Source organism: Hyla sarda, chromosome 4, assembly GCF_029499605.1.
Source record: "Hyla sarda isolate aHylSar1 chromosome 4, aHylSar1.hap1, whole genome shotgun sequence".
NCBI classification, from domain to species: domain Eukaryota; kingdom Metazoa; phylum Chordata; class Amphibia; order Anura; family Hylidae; genus Hyla; species Hyla sarda.
Genome location: NC_079192.1, coordinates 331032892 through 331049827, shown reverse-complemented (window position 1 = coordinate 331049827; position 16936 = coordinate 331032892). Strand labels below are relative to the sequence as shown.

The following is a 16936-nucleotide window of genomic DNA, read 5'->3' as shown; positions in this document are numbered from 1 at the left end:
CATGGGGAATATGCCTGCTGCAACAGTTTCCTAGTATATTGGAAAACAACTCAACTATCTGTATCAATGCATATTGTTTATAGCTGTCCCTTAATAACTGATAGTTACACACGGGTGAATTATCACTTTACTACTTTGAACTTCAGTAAACTGCTACAGTTCAACCTACTGGAGTTCCTAGTTCTGAAATGAGTAAAGCAGGAAATTCCATCACGTGGTAATGTGTATTCTCTACAGCTTCATGAATTATAAGAGAGGGACTTATATTATTATTATTATTATTATGTTTAACCAGGCAGTTATCTAGAAGGCCGAGTGTAGACCATAGACCAGTGTTTCCAAACCAGGGTGTCTGCGGCTGTTGCAAAATTACAACTTTAGAAGCGGTTCAGTGTTGTCTGGGAAGTACAAATTTTAAAAAGGGGTACTCCACTGGAAAACTTTTTTTTTAATCAACTGGTGCCAGAAATGTAAACATATTTGTAAATTACATCTATTAAAAGAAAAAAAAATCTTAATTCTTCCAGTACTTATTAGCTGCTGTTTGCTCCCCAGGAAGTTATTTTCGAATTTCCATTCTGTCTGACCACGGTGCTCTCTGCTGACACCTCTGTTCATTTTAGGAACTGTCCAGAGTAGGTGAAAATCCCCATAGCAAACCTATCCTCCTATCCTGCTCTGGAAAGTTCCTAAAATGGACAGAGGTGTCAGCAGAGAGCACTGTGGTCAGACAGAAAGGAAATTCAAAAAGAAAAGAACTTCCTGTGGAGCATATAGCAGCTGATAAGTACTGGAAGGATTAATATTTTTTAATAGAAGTAATTTACAGATCTTTTTAACTTTCTGGTACCAGTTGATTTAAAAAACAAACAAAACATTAATATATATATATATATATATATATATATATATATATATATATATATATATATATATATATATATTTATTTATTTATTTTTTCCCTTAAAGGCGGGGGGGGGGGGGGGGGGGGGGGCACTATGGCGATCGTTGTGTACAGGAGATACCATGCCCATATGTGGTGGCTTAAGGACACCCAATGATGCAGCAATATTATGCAGGCATTATCCACCACATGTGATGGTCATGGTAGCGTACGTGTACCTTTATCTTAGGGGGTTATACTTCCACTGCAGTGGTACTGGGGCGCCAAAAAGCTATGCCTTTTCTGCTCCATAATAACCCCTTTATATTTCTGGGCATGCTTACAATTGGGAATAACACAAATTCTTCTCAACATGTACAAATGTTAAAGGGGTATTCCAGGTAAAACCTTTTTTTTATATATATCAACTGGCTCAGGAAAGTTAAACAGATATGTAAATTACTTCTATTAAAAAATCGTAATCCTTCCAATAGTTAGTAGCTTCTGAAGTTTTCTGTCTAACTGCTCAATGATGATGTCACGTCCCGGGAGCTGTGCATGATGGGAGAATATCCCCATAGGAACTGCACAGCTCCCGGGACGTGACATCATCATTGAGCAGTTAGACAGAAAACTTCAGAAGCTACTAACTATTGGAAGGATTACGATTTTTTAATAGAAGTAATTTACATATCTGTTTAACTTTCCTGAGCCAGTTGATATATATATAAAAAAAAAGGTTTTGCCTGGAATACCCCTTTAAGAGCCCACAACTCTGTTTAGTCCTGGTAAAGGACTGTTCTGATGTTCTTCAGGTTACATAGTTTAGGTTTTGTTATGATGAAGAAAGCCTCATTGTTACTCCGAATGCAAGGAAGTTGGACTGACCTGAACAGATGCCAGAACCTAATGTTTACCTAAACTGCTAAGCATGTGCCTGATAATAGGCCTCCAACACTTTCTGCCCTGCGCTTAAAGGGATAAATAAAGAGTCAAATAAACAGGTAATTGCAGCCTTCCCTTCAGAACATGGGGAAGTGTAAAGGCTATAAATATGTGTGAAGCCCGTTGTGGCTTAGATTTGGGTCTGTTTGGTTCCATAGAGGTGTCGGTAGTTTTGATGTGAACAATATTGTTGAATGCTGCACCATTCTCCTGAAACGTTGATGGAATCTGCAACAAATGCAGATGTGAACACATTTTCCCCTTATGTTGAATTTTATGTCCACTGTATTTGGCTGCAGATACAGTGGTCCCTCAAGTTACAATATTCATTGGTCCCAGGATGACCATTGTATGTTGAAACCATTGTATGTTGAGACCAGAACTCTATGGAAACCTGGTAATTGGTTCTAAAGCCCCAAAATGTCATCCAAAAAAATAGGAAAAAGTGAGGATTAAAGAAAAATAAGTAAATAACTAATATAGATAAAGCAAATCCTTACGTATAAAAGAAAGATCTGCTGGGAGCTGTAATCACTGTCTATTTTAGTGTTTTCCAAGCAGGGAGCCTCCAGCTGTTGCAAAACTACAACTCCCAGCATGCCCGGACAGCCAAAGGCTGTCCGGGCATGCTGGGAGTTGTAGTTTTGCAACAGCTGAGGGCACCCTGCTTGGGAAACACTGATCTATGTAGAGGACAGGAGCTTCTTCAGGGTCCTGTACAGTACACACAATGGTGGAGATTTATCAAAACCTGTCCAAAGGAAAAGTTGACCAGTTGCCCATAGCAACCAATCAGCTCGCTTCTTTCATTTTTAACAAGGCTTCTGCAAAATGAAAGAAGCAATCTGATTGGTTGCTATGGGCAACTGGTCAACTTTTCTTCTGCACAGGTTTTTATAAATCTGCCCCAATGTCCTAAAAAAGTAACATGGAGTCGCCCTCACCTGGTGTCCAAAGGAGCAGGTAACCCTGGTACAGGTCAAGTTTACAGAACATGAAATACCTCCCAGTACTGTAGGGGGCGCTACCAGACACCAGTCAGTGCATGCACTTCAGTAATACAGGGGTTTTACCAGTAAATTGCCCATTCTGATTGGTCAGTTCTTCCAGGCACTGACATGTTTCGCAAATCTGGACTGTCTGTACATTGTATGTTGAGTCTGGTTTCAACTTACAATGGTCCAGAAAAGACCATTGTATGTTGAAACTATTGTATGTTGAGGCCATTGTCAATCACTGGTAAAACCCCTGTATTACTGAAGCGTATGCACTGACTGGTGTCTGGTAGTGCCCCCTACAGTACAGAGAGGTATTACATGTTCTGTACACTTTGCCTGTGCCAGGGTTACCTGCTCCTTTGGACACCAGGTGAGGGCGGCTCCATGTTACTTTTTTAGGACACTGTGTGTACTGTACAGGACCCTGAAGAAGCTCCTGTCCTCTACATAGACCAGTGTTTCCCAACCAATGTCCTCCAGCTGTTGCAAAACTACAACTCCCAGCATGCCGGGACAGCCTTCGGCTGTCCGGGCATGCTGGGAGTTGTAGTTTTGCAACAGCTGGGGGCTCTATGCTTGGGAAACACTGACATAGACAGTGATTTACAGCTCCCAGCAGATCTTTCTTACTTTTATATGTAAGGATTTTGCTTTATCTATATTAGTTATCTACTTATTTTTCTTTAATTCTCACTTTTTCCTATTTTTGGATGATATTTTGGTGCCTTTAGAACCAATTACCAGGTTTCCATACAGTTGTGGTCTCAACATACAATGGTTTCAACATACAATGGTCGTTCTGGAACCAATTAATATTGTAACTTGAGGGACCACTGTAGTATAAAAGCAAACTGAACCTTTCCTGGAGCTAGCGGTTGGCAAAAAAATAATTGCCTAAGTTAAGTGTCAAAAAGGCAGGGCCAAGCTGTTTAGGTGTCTCAGCCTGGCACCTCTGTGCCCACCCTCACCTACCAACCTTCACTGACATAAAGGGTATTGTATGTCCAAGACGAAGTTTGGCCTTATGAATAATCATGAATGGACTTTGCTGCTGCCCATGCTTATCCTGTCTCAACACAAAGAAAATGCCTGCCCAGGTAGGTAGTTCAACGCTGCGGCCAGTTTACTGAGAAGGTACCAAGATAAAGAGATCAGTGGGGACCCATCGAGCATTAGAACCATTTAGGGTAGGGTCCCGAGTGCCATATTTTGCTGCTGCGTATTTACATACCCATTGAAAATGGGTTGGAAAATACGAAGCAGCAAATACGCAGCAATGTAAGGCAAATAATCCAGTTTACTAAAAGGAAGTTCACCTTCGGATAGGAGAGAAGTGTATGACTGGACCCCGGCGATCTCCTGCACCATGTGGTGGTCAATACGCTCCCTCTATGGCTCTCCCATAGAGATACACAGAGCACTCTTAAAGAATAAAAATATACACCCACGGGGGTGTGGAAATTTTATAAAAAACTACTTGTCCACGGGACTAAAATGGAGCAAAATCTACTTGTCCCTCATGACGATCCACTTGTCCGGGCCAATTTTTGCTTTTACGCTCAGATTTTTTCCTCCTCGCCCTATAATAGCCATAAATACCTACTATAAAAGGACACCTTTTTAATTTTTCAATAACATATTCCCAGGACCCAAAAATATATATAATAAATATATATTAGGTGAAGTGAAATTGAAATAGTAAAAGAATTTTGCAGATTTGTTGGTTTTTCTTTTCTACGCCATTTACCTTGTGGTTGAGCTAATATGTTAGTTTCATACTTTAGGCGCCTGATTAAAGCAATACCCAATTTCTATAATTTGTCATGTTTACGGTAACTAATAAAAAAAAAAAAAAAAAAAAGAGAACTTTTTAAAAAAAAATGTTATTGCCATTTTTTGACCCTTGTAGCTTTTTTTTTTTTCCCCCGCATACCAGGCTGTATGAGGGCAAATTTTTTGCACCATGATCAGTTTTTTGTATCGGTACCATTTTGGTATTAATCTGACTTTTTAAATCGCTTTTAAATTTTTTTCTGGGGGAATTATAAAAATTGCAATTCTGTTTGATATTCTCTTTAACATTTACAGTACGTACGGGATACATAATGTTATATTTTATTAGGACGTACATTAACGCACAAAGCGATACCAAATGTTTATTTTTAATGTTTGCATGTTTTTATATAGAAAAAGGGGGTGATTTGAACTTTTAATATAAAAAGGGGGTAATGTGTGTCTTTTAAACTTTTTATTTTTTTATTTACACTTAGACGTTTAGGAGGAATCACTAGATTCCTCATACAGATGAATAGAGTTCTATTGAACTCCATTGATCTGTGTGCTCTGCGATCCATTGATAGGGCCTGAACAAACCAGGATCTATCAATGACAGAGCCAAGGGATGGCAGGGAACAGAGATAAGCCCTCCAGCTACCTCTTTAGTAGATCACCCCCCTGCGATCACTCTGCGGGGGGGGGGGGGCGATCCACCCCTCTAGCCCACCAGGGAGCATAGACATGTCCCTTTAGACGCCACTGTCAGCTTTGACAGCGGCGATCTAAAGGGTTAATAGCCATCTGATCGCCGCATGTTGGCTATTAGCCGCCGCACCTGGCTACTAAAAACAGCTGGGGGCTGCAGAGTATGGAGCGGGCACGAGTCCGGAGCCCACTCCATACAGACTGCTGAGCGCCGCATGCTGGCTATTAGCGGCGGTGTGAGGTGGAATCTTGCGCCCCGTGCAGACTTGCGTCCACTCCTCCCCTCAGCTCTCCGAAGCTTAGAGCTGTGTGGAGCGAAGGCAGAAGATGCAGGTCTGCACGGGGAGGACGCATTCGGAGGACGCAAGTTTCCACAGCCGGGGGCACGAGTCAGGGGCCCGCTCCACACAGACTGCAGAGAGCCGCAGCACTTGTCAGGTCCAGCCCTGCTTGCCCGAAGCCGGGCTAAGGGCCGGAAAAATTGACCTGCCCGGCGGCCGGAACTGCATTTCCCGGGCATCGGGCAATAGGAATTCCACATCCCTGTCCCAACATTTACATTATACTCACTGAGTTATATAGTTAATAGTTCCTACAATATTACCCAATCTTACTGTTCTTCTAGGTGCACCCATATTAACATCTTTAACAGATACAAAACTCTACAAATGTATACGAAGCTTTTGCTCATTGCATCTCTTACACACTTTGCAAGGTGCTTCTGAATAATTTATCTAAATAGTTCTATGTTTGCTGATGGACAAATAGGTTTTATCCTTGTAAAACAAGAGAAAGGGCTTGTATAGGGTTTTTACGCTTTTCATGCAACTTATTGCAACTATGCAAAGTAGCAGAAGGTAAAGAAATAAAACATCTTGAGTGGATTCTGTGGTTACCAAAGAGATCCCAGAAGGTCAAGTCAGGACAATGGGGGAGATTTAGCAAAACCTGCGCAGAGGAAAACTTGTCCAGTTGCCCATAGCAACCAATCAGATCGCTTCTTTCATTTTTCACAGGCCTTCTTAAAAATGAAAGATGTGAGCTGATTGGTTGCTGTGGGCAACTGGGCATGTTTTCCTCTGCACAGGTTTTGATGAATCTCCCCCAATGAATATGTGGATATTTATTGCCCTCTCTGTAGCATATGACATACTGTGACCCCTCGACCTACGATGGCCCCGACATACCATACTTTCAACATGCAATGGCCTCTCAGAGGCCATCGCATGTTGAAGGCGGCATCAACATACGATGCTTTTGTATGTCGGGGCCATCGCATAAAAGGCTATCCGGCAGCGCAGACTGCTTCAGCTGCCACCGGATAGCCGTTTAAAGGTGCCCCGTGAGCTCCAGTGATGGTCACTCACCTGTGCGCGTCCTCTTTGGGATCCTCTGCATCGTCGGCGCTCTCCATCGTCGTCATCACGTCACTGCACACGCCGTCCCGTCATCCAATAGGAGCGGCGTGCGTAGCGACATGATGGCAGCGACGGAGAGCGCGGTTGCCGGGGAAGCAGAGGCCTTGCTGGAGCGTCGGGGACGCGGCGACAGCGATGGACGGCGACGGCCCGGAGTGGTGGGGACAGGGGAGTACAACTTTCTCTAACAGTGGTCTACAACCTGCGGACCTCCACATGTTGCAAAACTATAACACCCAGCATGCCCGGACAGCCAACGGCTGTCCGGGCATGCTGGGTGTTGTAGTTTTGCAACATCTGGAGGTCTGCAGGTTGTAGACCACTGTCCTATACTTTACATTGCTCGGATCCCTCAACATACGATGGTTTCAACAAATGATGGTCCGTTTGGAACGGATTACCATCGTATGTTGAGGGACCACTGTATACGTATTTCTTATTTCTTGCATTCTTAGGATCTGAGTAGAACATAGTAAACATCTCCTGCTTTGTCGGCCTCTTTGAAACCAAGGGCGGCAGAAAAACGTCAATGTTTGTAAACTTGTGATGTGATGTGTGATTCCCCGTGAATTCTAAACTCCTAAAGTAGAATGTGGGTAGTAGCACAGAACAAGAGGTGGGTGACGAGAGCTTTACTTCATTTTATAGCCGACATAAATCACTCATCTCTGACAATTATTTGGTGTCAAGACGTCAAACAAGTTATTCTGGGTGACAGTGAATTTCCCTGTAGAAACCTAAACTACTCTCTGTGTGGAAGATTCCCTTACACAATGAAAACTCAGGGTCTAAATAAAAGTACCACACATTCAGTAATACTGAAAAGAGAAGGAAACTACTATTTCAGCTAAAGCACAACCAGTTTCTAAATACTTACAATAGTATTCAGGGGTGGGGAAATCCTATCGCCCGACGCCCAGGACATGCAGTTCCGGGCAGGTGAATTTCCGGCCCTTAGCCCAGCTTCGGGCAAGCAGGGCCGGACCTGACAAGCGCGGGGTCGTTCAGCAGTCTGTATGGAGCGGCTCCCGACTCGTGCCCGCTCCAAACTCTGCCGCCCCCGGCTGATTTCAGTAGCCGGGGGCAGCCGCTGATAACCAGCATGCGGCGATGGCTATTAACCCTTTAGATCACCGCTTGGCGTCTAAAGGGACAGGTGAATGCTCCCTGGTGATAATTTTTTTGGTTCGGAGAAGAGGTTATAGAAAAATTAAAAAGGTATCATTATAGTAGGTAGTTATGGCTATTATAGGGCGAGGAGGAAAAAACGAGAGTGTAAAAGCAAAAATTGGCCCAAATAAGTGGATCGTCATGAGGGACAAGTAGATTTTGCTCCGTTTTAGTCCTGTGGACAAGTTTTTTTTATTAAATTTCCACACTCCTGGTATTACAGTGATCTAGTTTGCTCAAAGTAAAACAGGAAAGCCATTTAAACGGGCTGTCCAACGATGACCCTCCTCAGCAATTGGCAGAGCGGGCATTTTGTGTGTAAATCCATCCGCTGATGGTAGTCATATGACTGATCCTGCACTGTGCTCACAGAAGTCAGACACTGATGTGCACAAAGCCTTAAGATGTTAGTGACTGTATGTCGGCAGGTGAGACAATACTGTACTTAAAGGGGTACTCCGCTGCTCAATGTTTGGAACAAACTGTTCCGAAGCTGGAGCCGGGAGCTCGTGACGCCATAGCCACACCCCCGCATGACTTCACGCCCCACCCCCTCAATGCAGGTCTATAGGAGGGGGTGTGATGGCTGTCACGTGACATCATGAGGAGGCGGGGCTATGACATCATGAGCTCCTGGCGCCTCTCCAGCATTCAGAACAGTTTGTTCCAAACTCTGAGCAGCGGAGTACCCCTTTAAGACTCGCTAGAGCTGAGAATTAAATCCGCTAGCCAGAATTTACTAACGTAATTTCAACCATTTACAGTCAAGAATAAGACTGGCTTTCACTGTCTACTATCTGAATGTAAAATGATTTTCATGTTCATTAAGGACACATTCCTGAGTAAAATTTCTACACACTGTGGCCCAGATATATCAGTCTGTCCAAGACAAAAGCCAGAATGATTTGCCCATAGCAACCAATCACAGTTCAGCTTTGATATCGAGCCCCGGTAACATGAAAGCTGAGCTGTGACTGGTTGCTGTGGGAAATGGACAGATTAATAAATGTAGGCCTATATGTTTAAATGGTCACAACTCCCTGTTCAATAATTCTATCTAGTGTTCTCCAATTAGAAAAGATAAGCATCTGACCAATAGACTGCCTCTGTCATCTAGTTTCATAGCATGTATTCATTTTTGTGTATAAAGGTTATTAAAAATAAATAAATAAAATAAAAACACACCACCACAGTCTTAAAGCGGACCCTCAGATCCAACAAAAAACATTTTTATTTAATATATCACTCAGTACCTAATCATGTACAGTGACCCCCCGACCTACGATGGCCCCGACATACGATAATTTCAACATGCGATGGCCTCTCAGAGGGCAGCATCAACATACGATGCTTTTGTATGTCGGGGCCATCATATAAAAGGCTATCCGGCAGCGCAGACTGCTTCAGCTGCCACCGGATAACCGTTTACGGTGCCCCGTGTGGTCCGCTGACGATCACTTACCTGTCCTCGGGGCTCCGGCGCGTCCTCATCAGAATCCCCTGCATCGTCGGCGCTCTCCATCGTTGTCATCACGTCGCTACGTACGCTGTCCCGTCATCCAATAGCAGCGGTGTGCGTAGCGACGTGATGGCGGCGACGGAGCATGCGGATGCCGGGTAAGCAGAGGCCTTGCCGGAGCGTCGGGGACACGGCGACAGCGATGGAAGGCGACATCCGGGGCAGCGGGGACAGGCGAGTACAACTTCCTATACCAGTTGTCTTCAACCTGCGGACCTCCAGATGTTGCAAAACTACAACTCCCAGCATGCCAGGACAGCCAACGGCTGTCCGGGCATGCTGGGTGTTGTAGTTTTGCAACATCTGGAGGTCCGCAGGTTGAACACCACTGTCCTATACTTTACATTACACGGATCCCTCAACATACAATGGTTTCAACAAACGATGGTCCGTTTGGAACGGATCACCATCATATGTTGAGGGACCACTGTATTGTAATTTTTATTTATCTAGCACCTTTTTTTTTTTCTTTATTACACTTTTAATTTAGCTCACTAGTCTGAATTCCTCTCAAAGGGAGGGGGCGTGGCCTCACTGTCAGGTCTCCGCCCCCTCCCTCAGTATGCTGTCTGCTCACATCTCCCCGAGCATTAGCAAAACTCCCAGCTTGTCCTCACTGACAGTAGCGGGACACAAGCTGACAGTGGGAGGAATTTTCCTCCATTATGAGCCCTGCACTCACAGCTGTCAATCATGGAAGTGTGTCCATGATGCATGGACACAGCAGGACTAGTATGTATCAAAGCAGGCAGGGAGGCAGTTGTTTGACTGGCTTTTTCAGTATGAAATACTGAAAATGTTATAATGAAAGCAATTACATAACCTATTGGTTTTGCATGCTTTACAACATATCAAGAGTTTTTGTATCTGACAGTGCCCATTTAAGTATCACCCTGATCCTCCTCAATATGCAGTATACTTATCCCTCTCCTTATTTAAGTTAAATTGTTTGAAACTTAGCAGAACAATTACAATTAAAATCATTAGTAACATTAAGAAGATCGGTAGCTCTAATAATAAAGCAATATATATGCTAAGCACATGACAGACATTCTGGCACTACACAATAAAACAATTTATACACCACAATGTTCATAGCTGGGAACCTGATCCCCCCCTAGCATTGGGAACAGTATGTGAGGGGATCTCGTTACTGTAAGATCTTACAATTATCCCAGACAAGGACACTGGCACAAACTGTCATTATAGGACTAAATTACAGACAAACCTGCAGCCTTTAGTATCACCTTGTACCCAAATATTTTCATTTAACCATCAGGACCTAATTCTGATATATAAATAACCACAACAGTAGACCACAATAGACGTCAAACACAATACACTTACATATTTTCATAGATCTAAAAAGTATTCCAGATCTTAAGAGGATACTTAACACTAAAAGGTTTACGTGCAGAAATTCTGTAGTGGAAAAGCCAAAGCATTTCTGCGCCGGAATACGAAAGAGTAAATCCACACCAAATTGGGCAGATTTTTTGGAGATTTTTCACAACAATGGGGGAGATTTATCAATCGGCCTGAAACCCTAATTGTCTGGTTTTTCTCATAGCAACCAATCACAGCTCAACTTTCACTTTACAAGAGCTCGTTAAAGGGGTACTCCGCTGCTCAGCGTTTGGAACAAACTTTTACGAACGCCGGAGCCGGCAGCTCGTGATGTCATAGCCCCCTCAATGCAAGTCTATGGGAGGGGAGGGGCTATGACCTCACGAGCTCTCGGCGCTGGCTCCGGCGTTCGGAACAGTTTGTTCCAAACGCTAGGCAGCAGAGTACCCCTTTGAATGCAACAGAGGAAATTATTTTCTTTTTGGAACACAGAGCTCTCTGCTGAATCACGAGCACAGTGCTCTCTGCTGACATCTCTGTCCATTTTAAGAACTGTCCAGAGTAGGAGAAAAACCCCATAGAAACATATGCTGCTCTGGACAGTTAGTAAAATGGACAGAGATGTCAGCAGAGAGCACTGTGTTTGTGATGTCAGCACAGCGCACTGTGTTCCAAACAGAAAATAATTTTCTCTATAGTATTCAGCAGCTAATAAGTACTGGAAGGATTAAGATTTTTTTAATAGAAGTAATTTACAAATCTGTTTAACTTTCTGGCACCAGTTGATTTAAAGGGGGGAAAAAAAAAAAAAAAAAAAAAAAAAAAAAAAAAAAAAAAAAAGGTTTCCACCTGAGTACCCCTTTAAGGAGGTATTCTACTACAAAAGCTCTCTGGGAGCTGTGACTTTACGCAGTGAATTAAGCAGCAGACGGCACACGCTCATTTCGTTGTCTATGGGAGCAATGGAGATATCCAAACTCTGTGCTTGGGTATCGCCCGCACGCCTATAGACAGTGAATGGAGCTTGTGACGTCTATGGCTTCATTCAGTGCTGAGACTTAGGGCTCAGTTTTAGTGATCACAGGGGTCCCAGAGGTCAGACCCCTACAATCAGTTGCTGATCCCCTATCCTGTGGATAGGAGATACTTTCTTTGTCTGGAATATCCCTTTAAGAATATCTAGCTTTTAGCATTTAAATAAAGAAACTCCTGAGAGCATGAGAAATATTCAACATTCCAGCGTAAGAAGCCTATAATGAGCAGCGTCTACAAGGTTAACACATCACCTCTACATGGGAAGCATTGGACAGCCGCATCACTGCAGACACCTATATACATGACACAACATAGGAGTATGGAATTCATGTAATGCTGAGGTCATCATCGCTAATAATAAGGCTCAGTATACTGTGAATACACAATGACACATCCTATGCCAAGGACCCGAAATATACCATAGGGCCGCGTCTACACACTTCTTACTCAATAACACCAAATACCGTATTTTTTGCCGTATAAGACGCACTTTTTCTTCCCCAAAACTGGGGGGAAAAAGTCGGTGCGTCTTATACGGCGAATACACACCTATCGCGGTGGCCCCTGCGGCCATCAACGGCCGGGACCTGCGGCTAATACAGGACATCACCGATCGCGGTGATGCCCTGTATTAACCCTTCAGACGCGGCGATCAAAGCTGACCACCGCGACTGAAGCGAAAGTGACACAAACCCGGCTGTTCGGGACCGCCACGATTTCACCGCGGCGGTCCCAAACAGCCTGACTGAATAGCCGGGTTAGTGCTTACAGGACACCGGGAGGGACCTTACCTGCCTCCTCGGTGTCTTCTACGTTCAGGGATTTAGTCTGTATGCCGGCACTCTCCTTCCTCATCATCACGTCGTCGCGTACGTGCGTCAGCGTGCGTAACGACGTGATGGCGGCGACAGAGAGCGAGGATACCCGACCGGCAGCAGAGACGTTCCGGAGCGACGGGGACACGGCGATAGCGATGGAGCGACATCCAGGGAAGCGGTGACGGTTCCGGAGCGGCAGGGACACGTGAGTATTACCTCCTATGCAGTGGTCTTCAATCTGCGGACCTCCAGATGTTGCAAAACTACAACTCCCAGCATGCCCGGACAGCCAACGGCTGTCCGGGCATGCTGGAAGTTGTAGTTTTGCAACATCTGGAGGTCCGAAGATTGAAGACCACTATTGGGTTCAAACTCTTTAATTTTTTAGATTTTGCACCTAAAAATAGGGTGCGTCTTATACGCCAGTGCGTCCTATAGGACGAAAAATACGGTAAACTGAAATACCCTACAACATGACGGTCAGCTCATCTCTCCGACAACCATTAATGTTTTGTCTTGTCTCAGGCATCAGCTGCCATGAACACATTGGGGGGAGATTTATCAAAACCTCTCCAGAGGAAAAGTTGCCCAGTTAACCATAGCAACCAATCAGATCGCTTCTTTCATTTTTAACAAGGTCTCTAAAAAATGAAAGAAGAGATCCGATTGGTTGCTATGGGCAACTTTTCCTTTGCACTGGTTTTGCTTAAAGGGGTACTCCAGTGGAAAACATTTTTTTTTTTATCAACTGGTGATAGAAGTAATTTACAAATCTTTTTTTTAACTTTCTATTAAAAAATCTTTATCCTTCCAGTAATTATTAGCGGCTGTATACTACAGAGAAAGTTCTTTTCTTTTGGAATTTATTTTTTCTCTGTCCACAGTGCTCTCTGCTGACATCTTTGTCCGTTTCAGGAACTGTCCAGAACAGGAGCAAATCCCCATAGCACACCTATGCTGTTCTGGACAGTTCCCGATACAGACAGAGGTGTCAGCAGAGAGCAATGTGGACAGAAAAAAAAAAATTCCAAAAACAAAAGAACTTTCTCTGTAATATACAGCCGCTAATAAGTACTGGAAGGATAAAGATTTTTTTTATAGAAGTAATTTACAAATCTGTTTAACTTTCTAACACCAGTTGATTAAAAAAAAATAAAAATGTTTTCCACCGGAGTACCCCTCTAAAGACTCATCAACAACAGGACAGCCATACAATGTTCATGTACAGGGGTATAACATACCTGTATATTTTAAACATTTTGCATATACTACTCTTATCTGTTTTGCGGATGGAATATTCCTACTGAAGTCTTGTAGATTAGTTCTGCACAACAAGTACCACACACGCAATCCTGATGGGATTTTAGCGGTAATGTCAGATTATGCTTGTGTAAAGAAAGCCTTTCTCTGTATTCTTAAAGGGGAACTCTAGTTAGTAAAAACCCATCCCCTATCATGTAGATAGGGGATAAGTGTCTGATCACTGGGACCCCCCGCAATTTCCTGAACGGGGCCCAACTTACCTCCCGGAGCAGTCTGGCCCCCACCTGGTCTTGGGAGCGGCGGTTCGCTCAGGCAATCACCATCAGAGGCGGAACGTCGCTGCAACCAGTGATGGACTGAGCTGCCCGTCTCAGCCGAAACCAATTTTCTCGGGAGGTGGGGTCCGGAACGCTCAGGTAGGCCAGTGGTCGTGGGTAGAGGGGAGCGAACTTGCAGTCAATTGGCTCGTAACGAACCTCGTAGCTCGGCTGTTGATTACTTTAGTCTGCGTTAAATTAGTTCAGCTTTCCAAGGGCTCTGGTTGCCTGGAAAAGTCCGGGATGACAGTCATAGGTCTCCTAGGTCTGTATCCACCTTTTCCAGACAACTGGAGCCCTTGGAAAGCTGAACTAATTTACGCAGAGTAAAGTAATCAAAAGCCAAGCTACGTGGTTCGCTACGAGCCAATTTACTGTAAGTTCGCTCAACTCTAGTCATGGGTGGTCCCATTGGTCAGACCCCAAGTGATCAGACACGTATCTTCTATCCACAGGATAGGGATATGTTTTAACAAACTACAGTTCCCCTTAAAGGGGTACTCCCCTGGAAAAAAAAAATTAAAAAAAATAATCGGTTTAACTTTCTGCCACCAGTTGATTTAGATTTGTAAAATTACTTCTATTTAAAAAAAATCTTAATCCTTCCAGTACTTATCAGCTGCTGTATGATCCACAGGAAATTATTTTCTTTTTAAATTTATTTTCTTTCTGACCACAGTCAGTGTTCTCTGCTGACACCTGTCCATGTCAGGAACTGTGCAGAGCAGGATAGGTTTGCTATGGGGATTTGCTCCTTTTCTGGACAGTTCCTAAAATGGACAGAGGTGTCAGCATAGAGCACTGTGGTCAGGCAGAAAGGAAATTCAAAAAGAAAATAACTTCCTCTGTAGTATACAGCAGCTGAGAAGTACTGGAAGGATTAAGATTTTTAAATAGAAGTCATTTACAAATCTGTTTAACTTTCTGGCACCAGTTGTCAAAAAAATAAAATTAAAATAAATTCAGTATAGTACCCCTTTAACAATCTAGAGTATAACAGCATGTTGGTAGATCCCTTGACTTATTGATCTAGGTAAGTACTACTGGAAGAGATGTTAAGACATTATGGTAAATCTCAAAGAGACCCATAGCCATTCCTGAGATCTACCAAACTTCTATGGCTATCCTGGGCTAGGTTTAAACTGTATTTTTGTTATCATTTAACACAGTGTTTCCCAACCAGGGCGCCTCCAGCTGCTGCAAAACGACAACTCCCAGCATGCTCGGACAGCCTTTGGCTGTCCGAGCATGCTGGAAGTTGTCGTTTTGCAGCAGCTGGAGGCACCTTGGTTGGGAAACACTGTGTTAAAGGGGTTATCCAGGAAAACTAATTTTTTTAAATATCAACTGGCTCCAGAAAGTTAAACAGATTTGTAAATTACTTCTATTAAAAAAAAATCTTAATCCTTTCAGTACTTATGAGCTTCTGAAGTTGAGTTGTTCTTTTCTGTCTAAGTGCTCTCTGATGACGCCTGTCTTGGGAAACGCCCAGTTTAGAAGCAAATCCCCATAGCAAACCTCTTCTAAACTGGGCATTTCCCGAGACACGTGTCATCAGAGAGCCCTTAGACAGAAAAGAACAACTCAACTTCAGAAGCTCATAAGTACTGAAAGGATTAAGATTTTTTTAATAGAAGTAATTTACAAATCTGTTTAACTTTCTGGAGCCAGTTGATATATATAAAAAAGTTTTTTCCTGGAATACCCCTTTAACATATACCTTTTATATTCATGTCCCATTGGCTTACACAAACACTACACCCTGAGAATGGTAATGCCTAGATGGCACATCACCTATACCCATATGGGACCACAGCCTTCTGCCTGGTTACCTAGGATTTAGTAATTCTCTGCTGATGTCATCACCAGCCTATTATAGGGGGGTACACTGTACCCTTGTGATCACTCCTGTAACAAAAGGGTTAAAAAGGTGGAAGTGCACAACCACTGATGCCATCTGGGAAAGGGCACAAGGCTTTACAAGCTGGCACAGACTTCTATTGCCCAGGACACAGGAATCCTATGACCGCACAGGTGAAATATCAGCAGACTGCCTGACTCAGTGGGGAACTACAAGTCCCAGACTGCCCTAACTGGCAGAGTATGGTGGACGAGCCACAGGTTTCATGCAGGGATCATCTGGCTACTAACAGAAGCAATGATCGCCAGGAGAAGAGAACCGAGTCCTACCTGTAGCCATAGTCCTCTCTGGGGTCCCGGCTAGGGGACAGCTGGCCGCTCCTCTTATTGAAAAGCTTCTGGAACAGAGTCGGTGGCATTTTGCACCAAAAACAACAACCCAGCAGCAGTAGTCAATGCCTGGCATAGAAAGCCTGGCACTTCCCTGGCACCCCGTGCCTAGCTCCAGCACTCCATCTCTGAACTAGTCATATGACTGCTCTGACAACCGCAGCTGTCATATGGGAGGGGCCCACTGGGCGGGGCCGCCGTCCACTACGAGAATACACCACTCCTAGGTTCTGCCAGCCACTTCCTGAAGCGCCAAGCGTAAGAGCCGCTGTGATTGGTCGGTTCGTCAGGCCCGCCTGATTGGACGAGAGATAGTTGTTGCTGTTGTATGTGAGGGAGAGCACGGCTGGGAGAATCACGTGACGTTGTCAGATTACGCCTGGCTTCAGCGGTGTTGTGGTTTGTGGGGAGATTCCTCGTGCGTGGGTGACAGGGAGCTCACTGTGACCCGGACTCCTGACTAGTTACTGAGGCATAGAGGGCAGTGGTGA

General features: G+C 44.0%; 1 protein-coding gene across 2 annotated transcripts in view; it reads right to left on the bottom strand.

Moving 5' to 3' along the window:
- Window positions 1–16733, bottom strand: part of FNIP1 (folliculin interacting protein 1) — a 100374-nt gene extending 83641 nt beyond the window's left edge. The window contains exon 1 of one of the 2 annotated variants that reach the window (XM_056575078.1): window positions 16386–16733. In XM_056575078.1, coding sequence (XP_056431053.1) covers window positions 16386–16474 — 89 coding nt within the window. In that variant the 5' untranslated portion in view covers window positions 16475–16733. The remainder of the gene's footprint in view (window positions 1–16385) is intronic. The other variant, XM_056575080.1, reaches the window with a different exon arrangement.
- Between the last annotated feature and the right edge of the window lie 203 nt (window positions 16734–16936).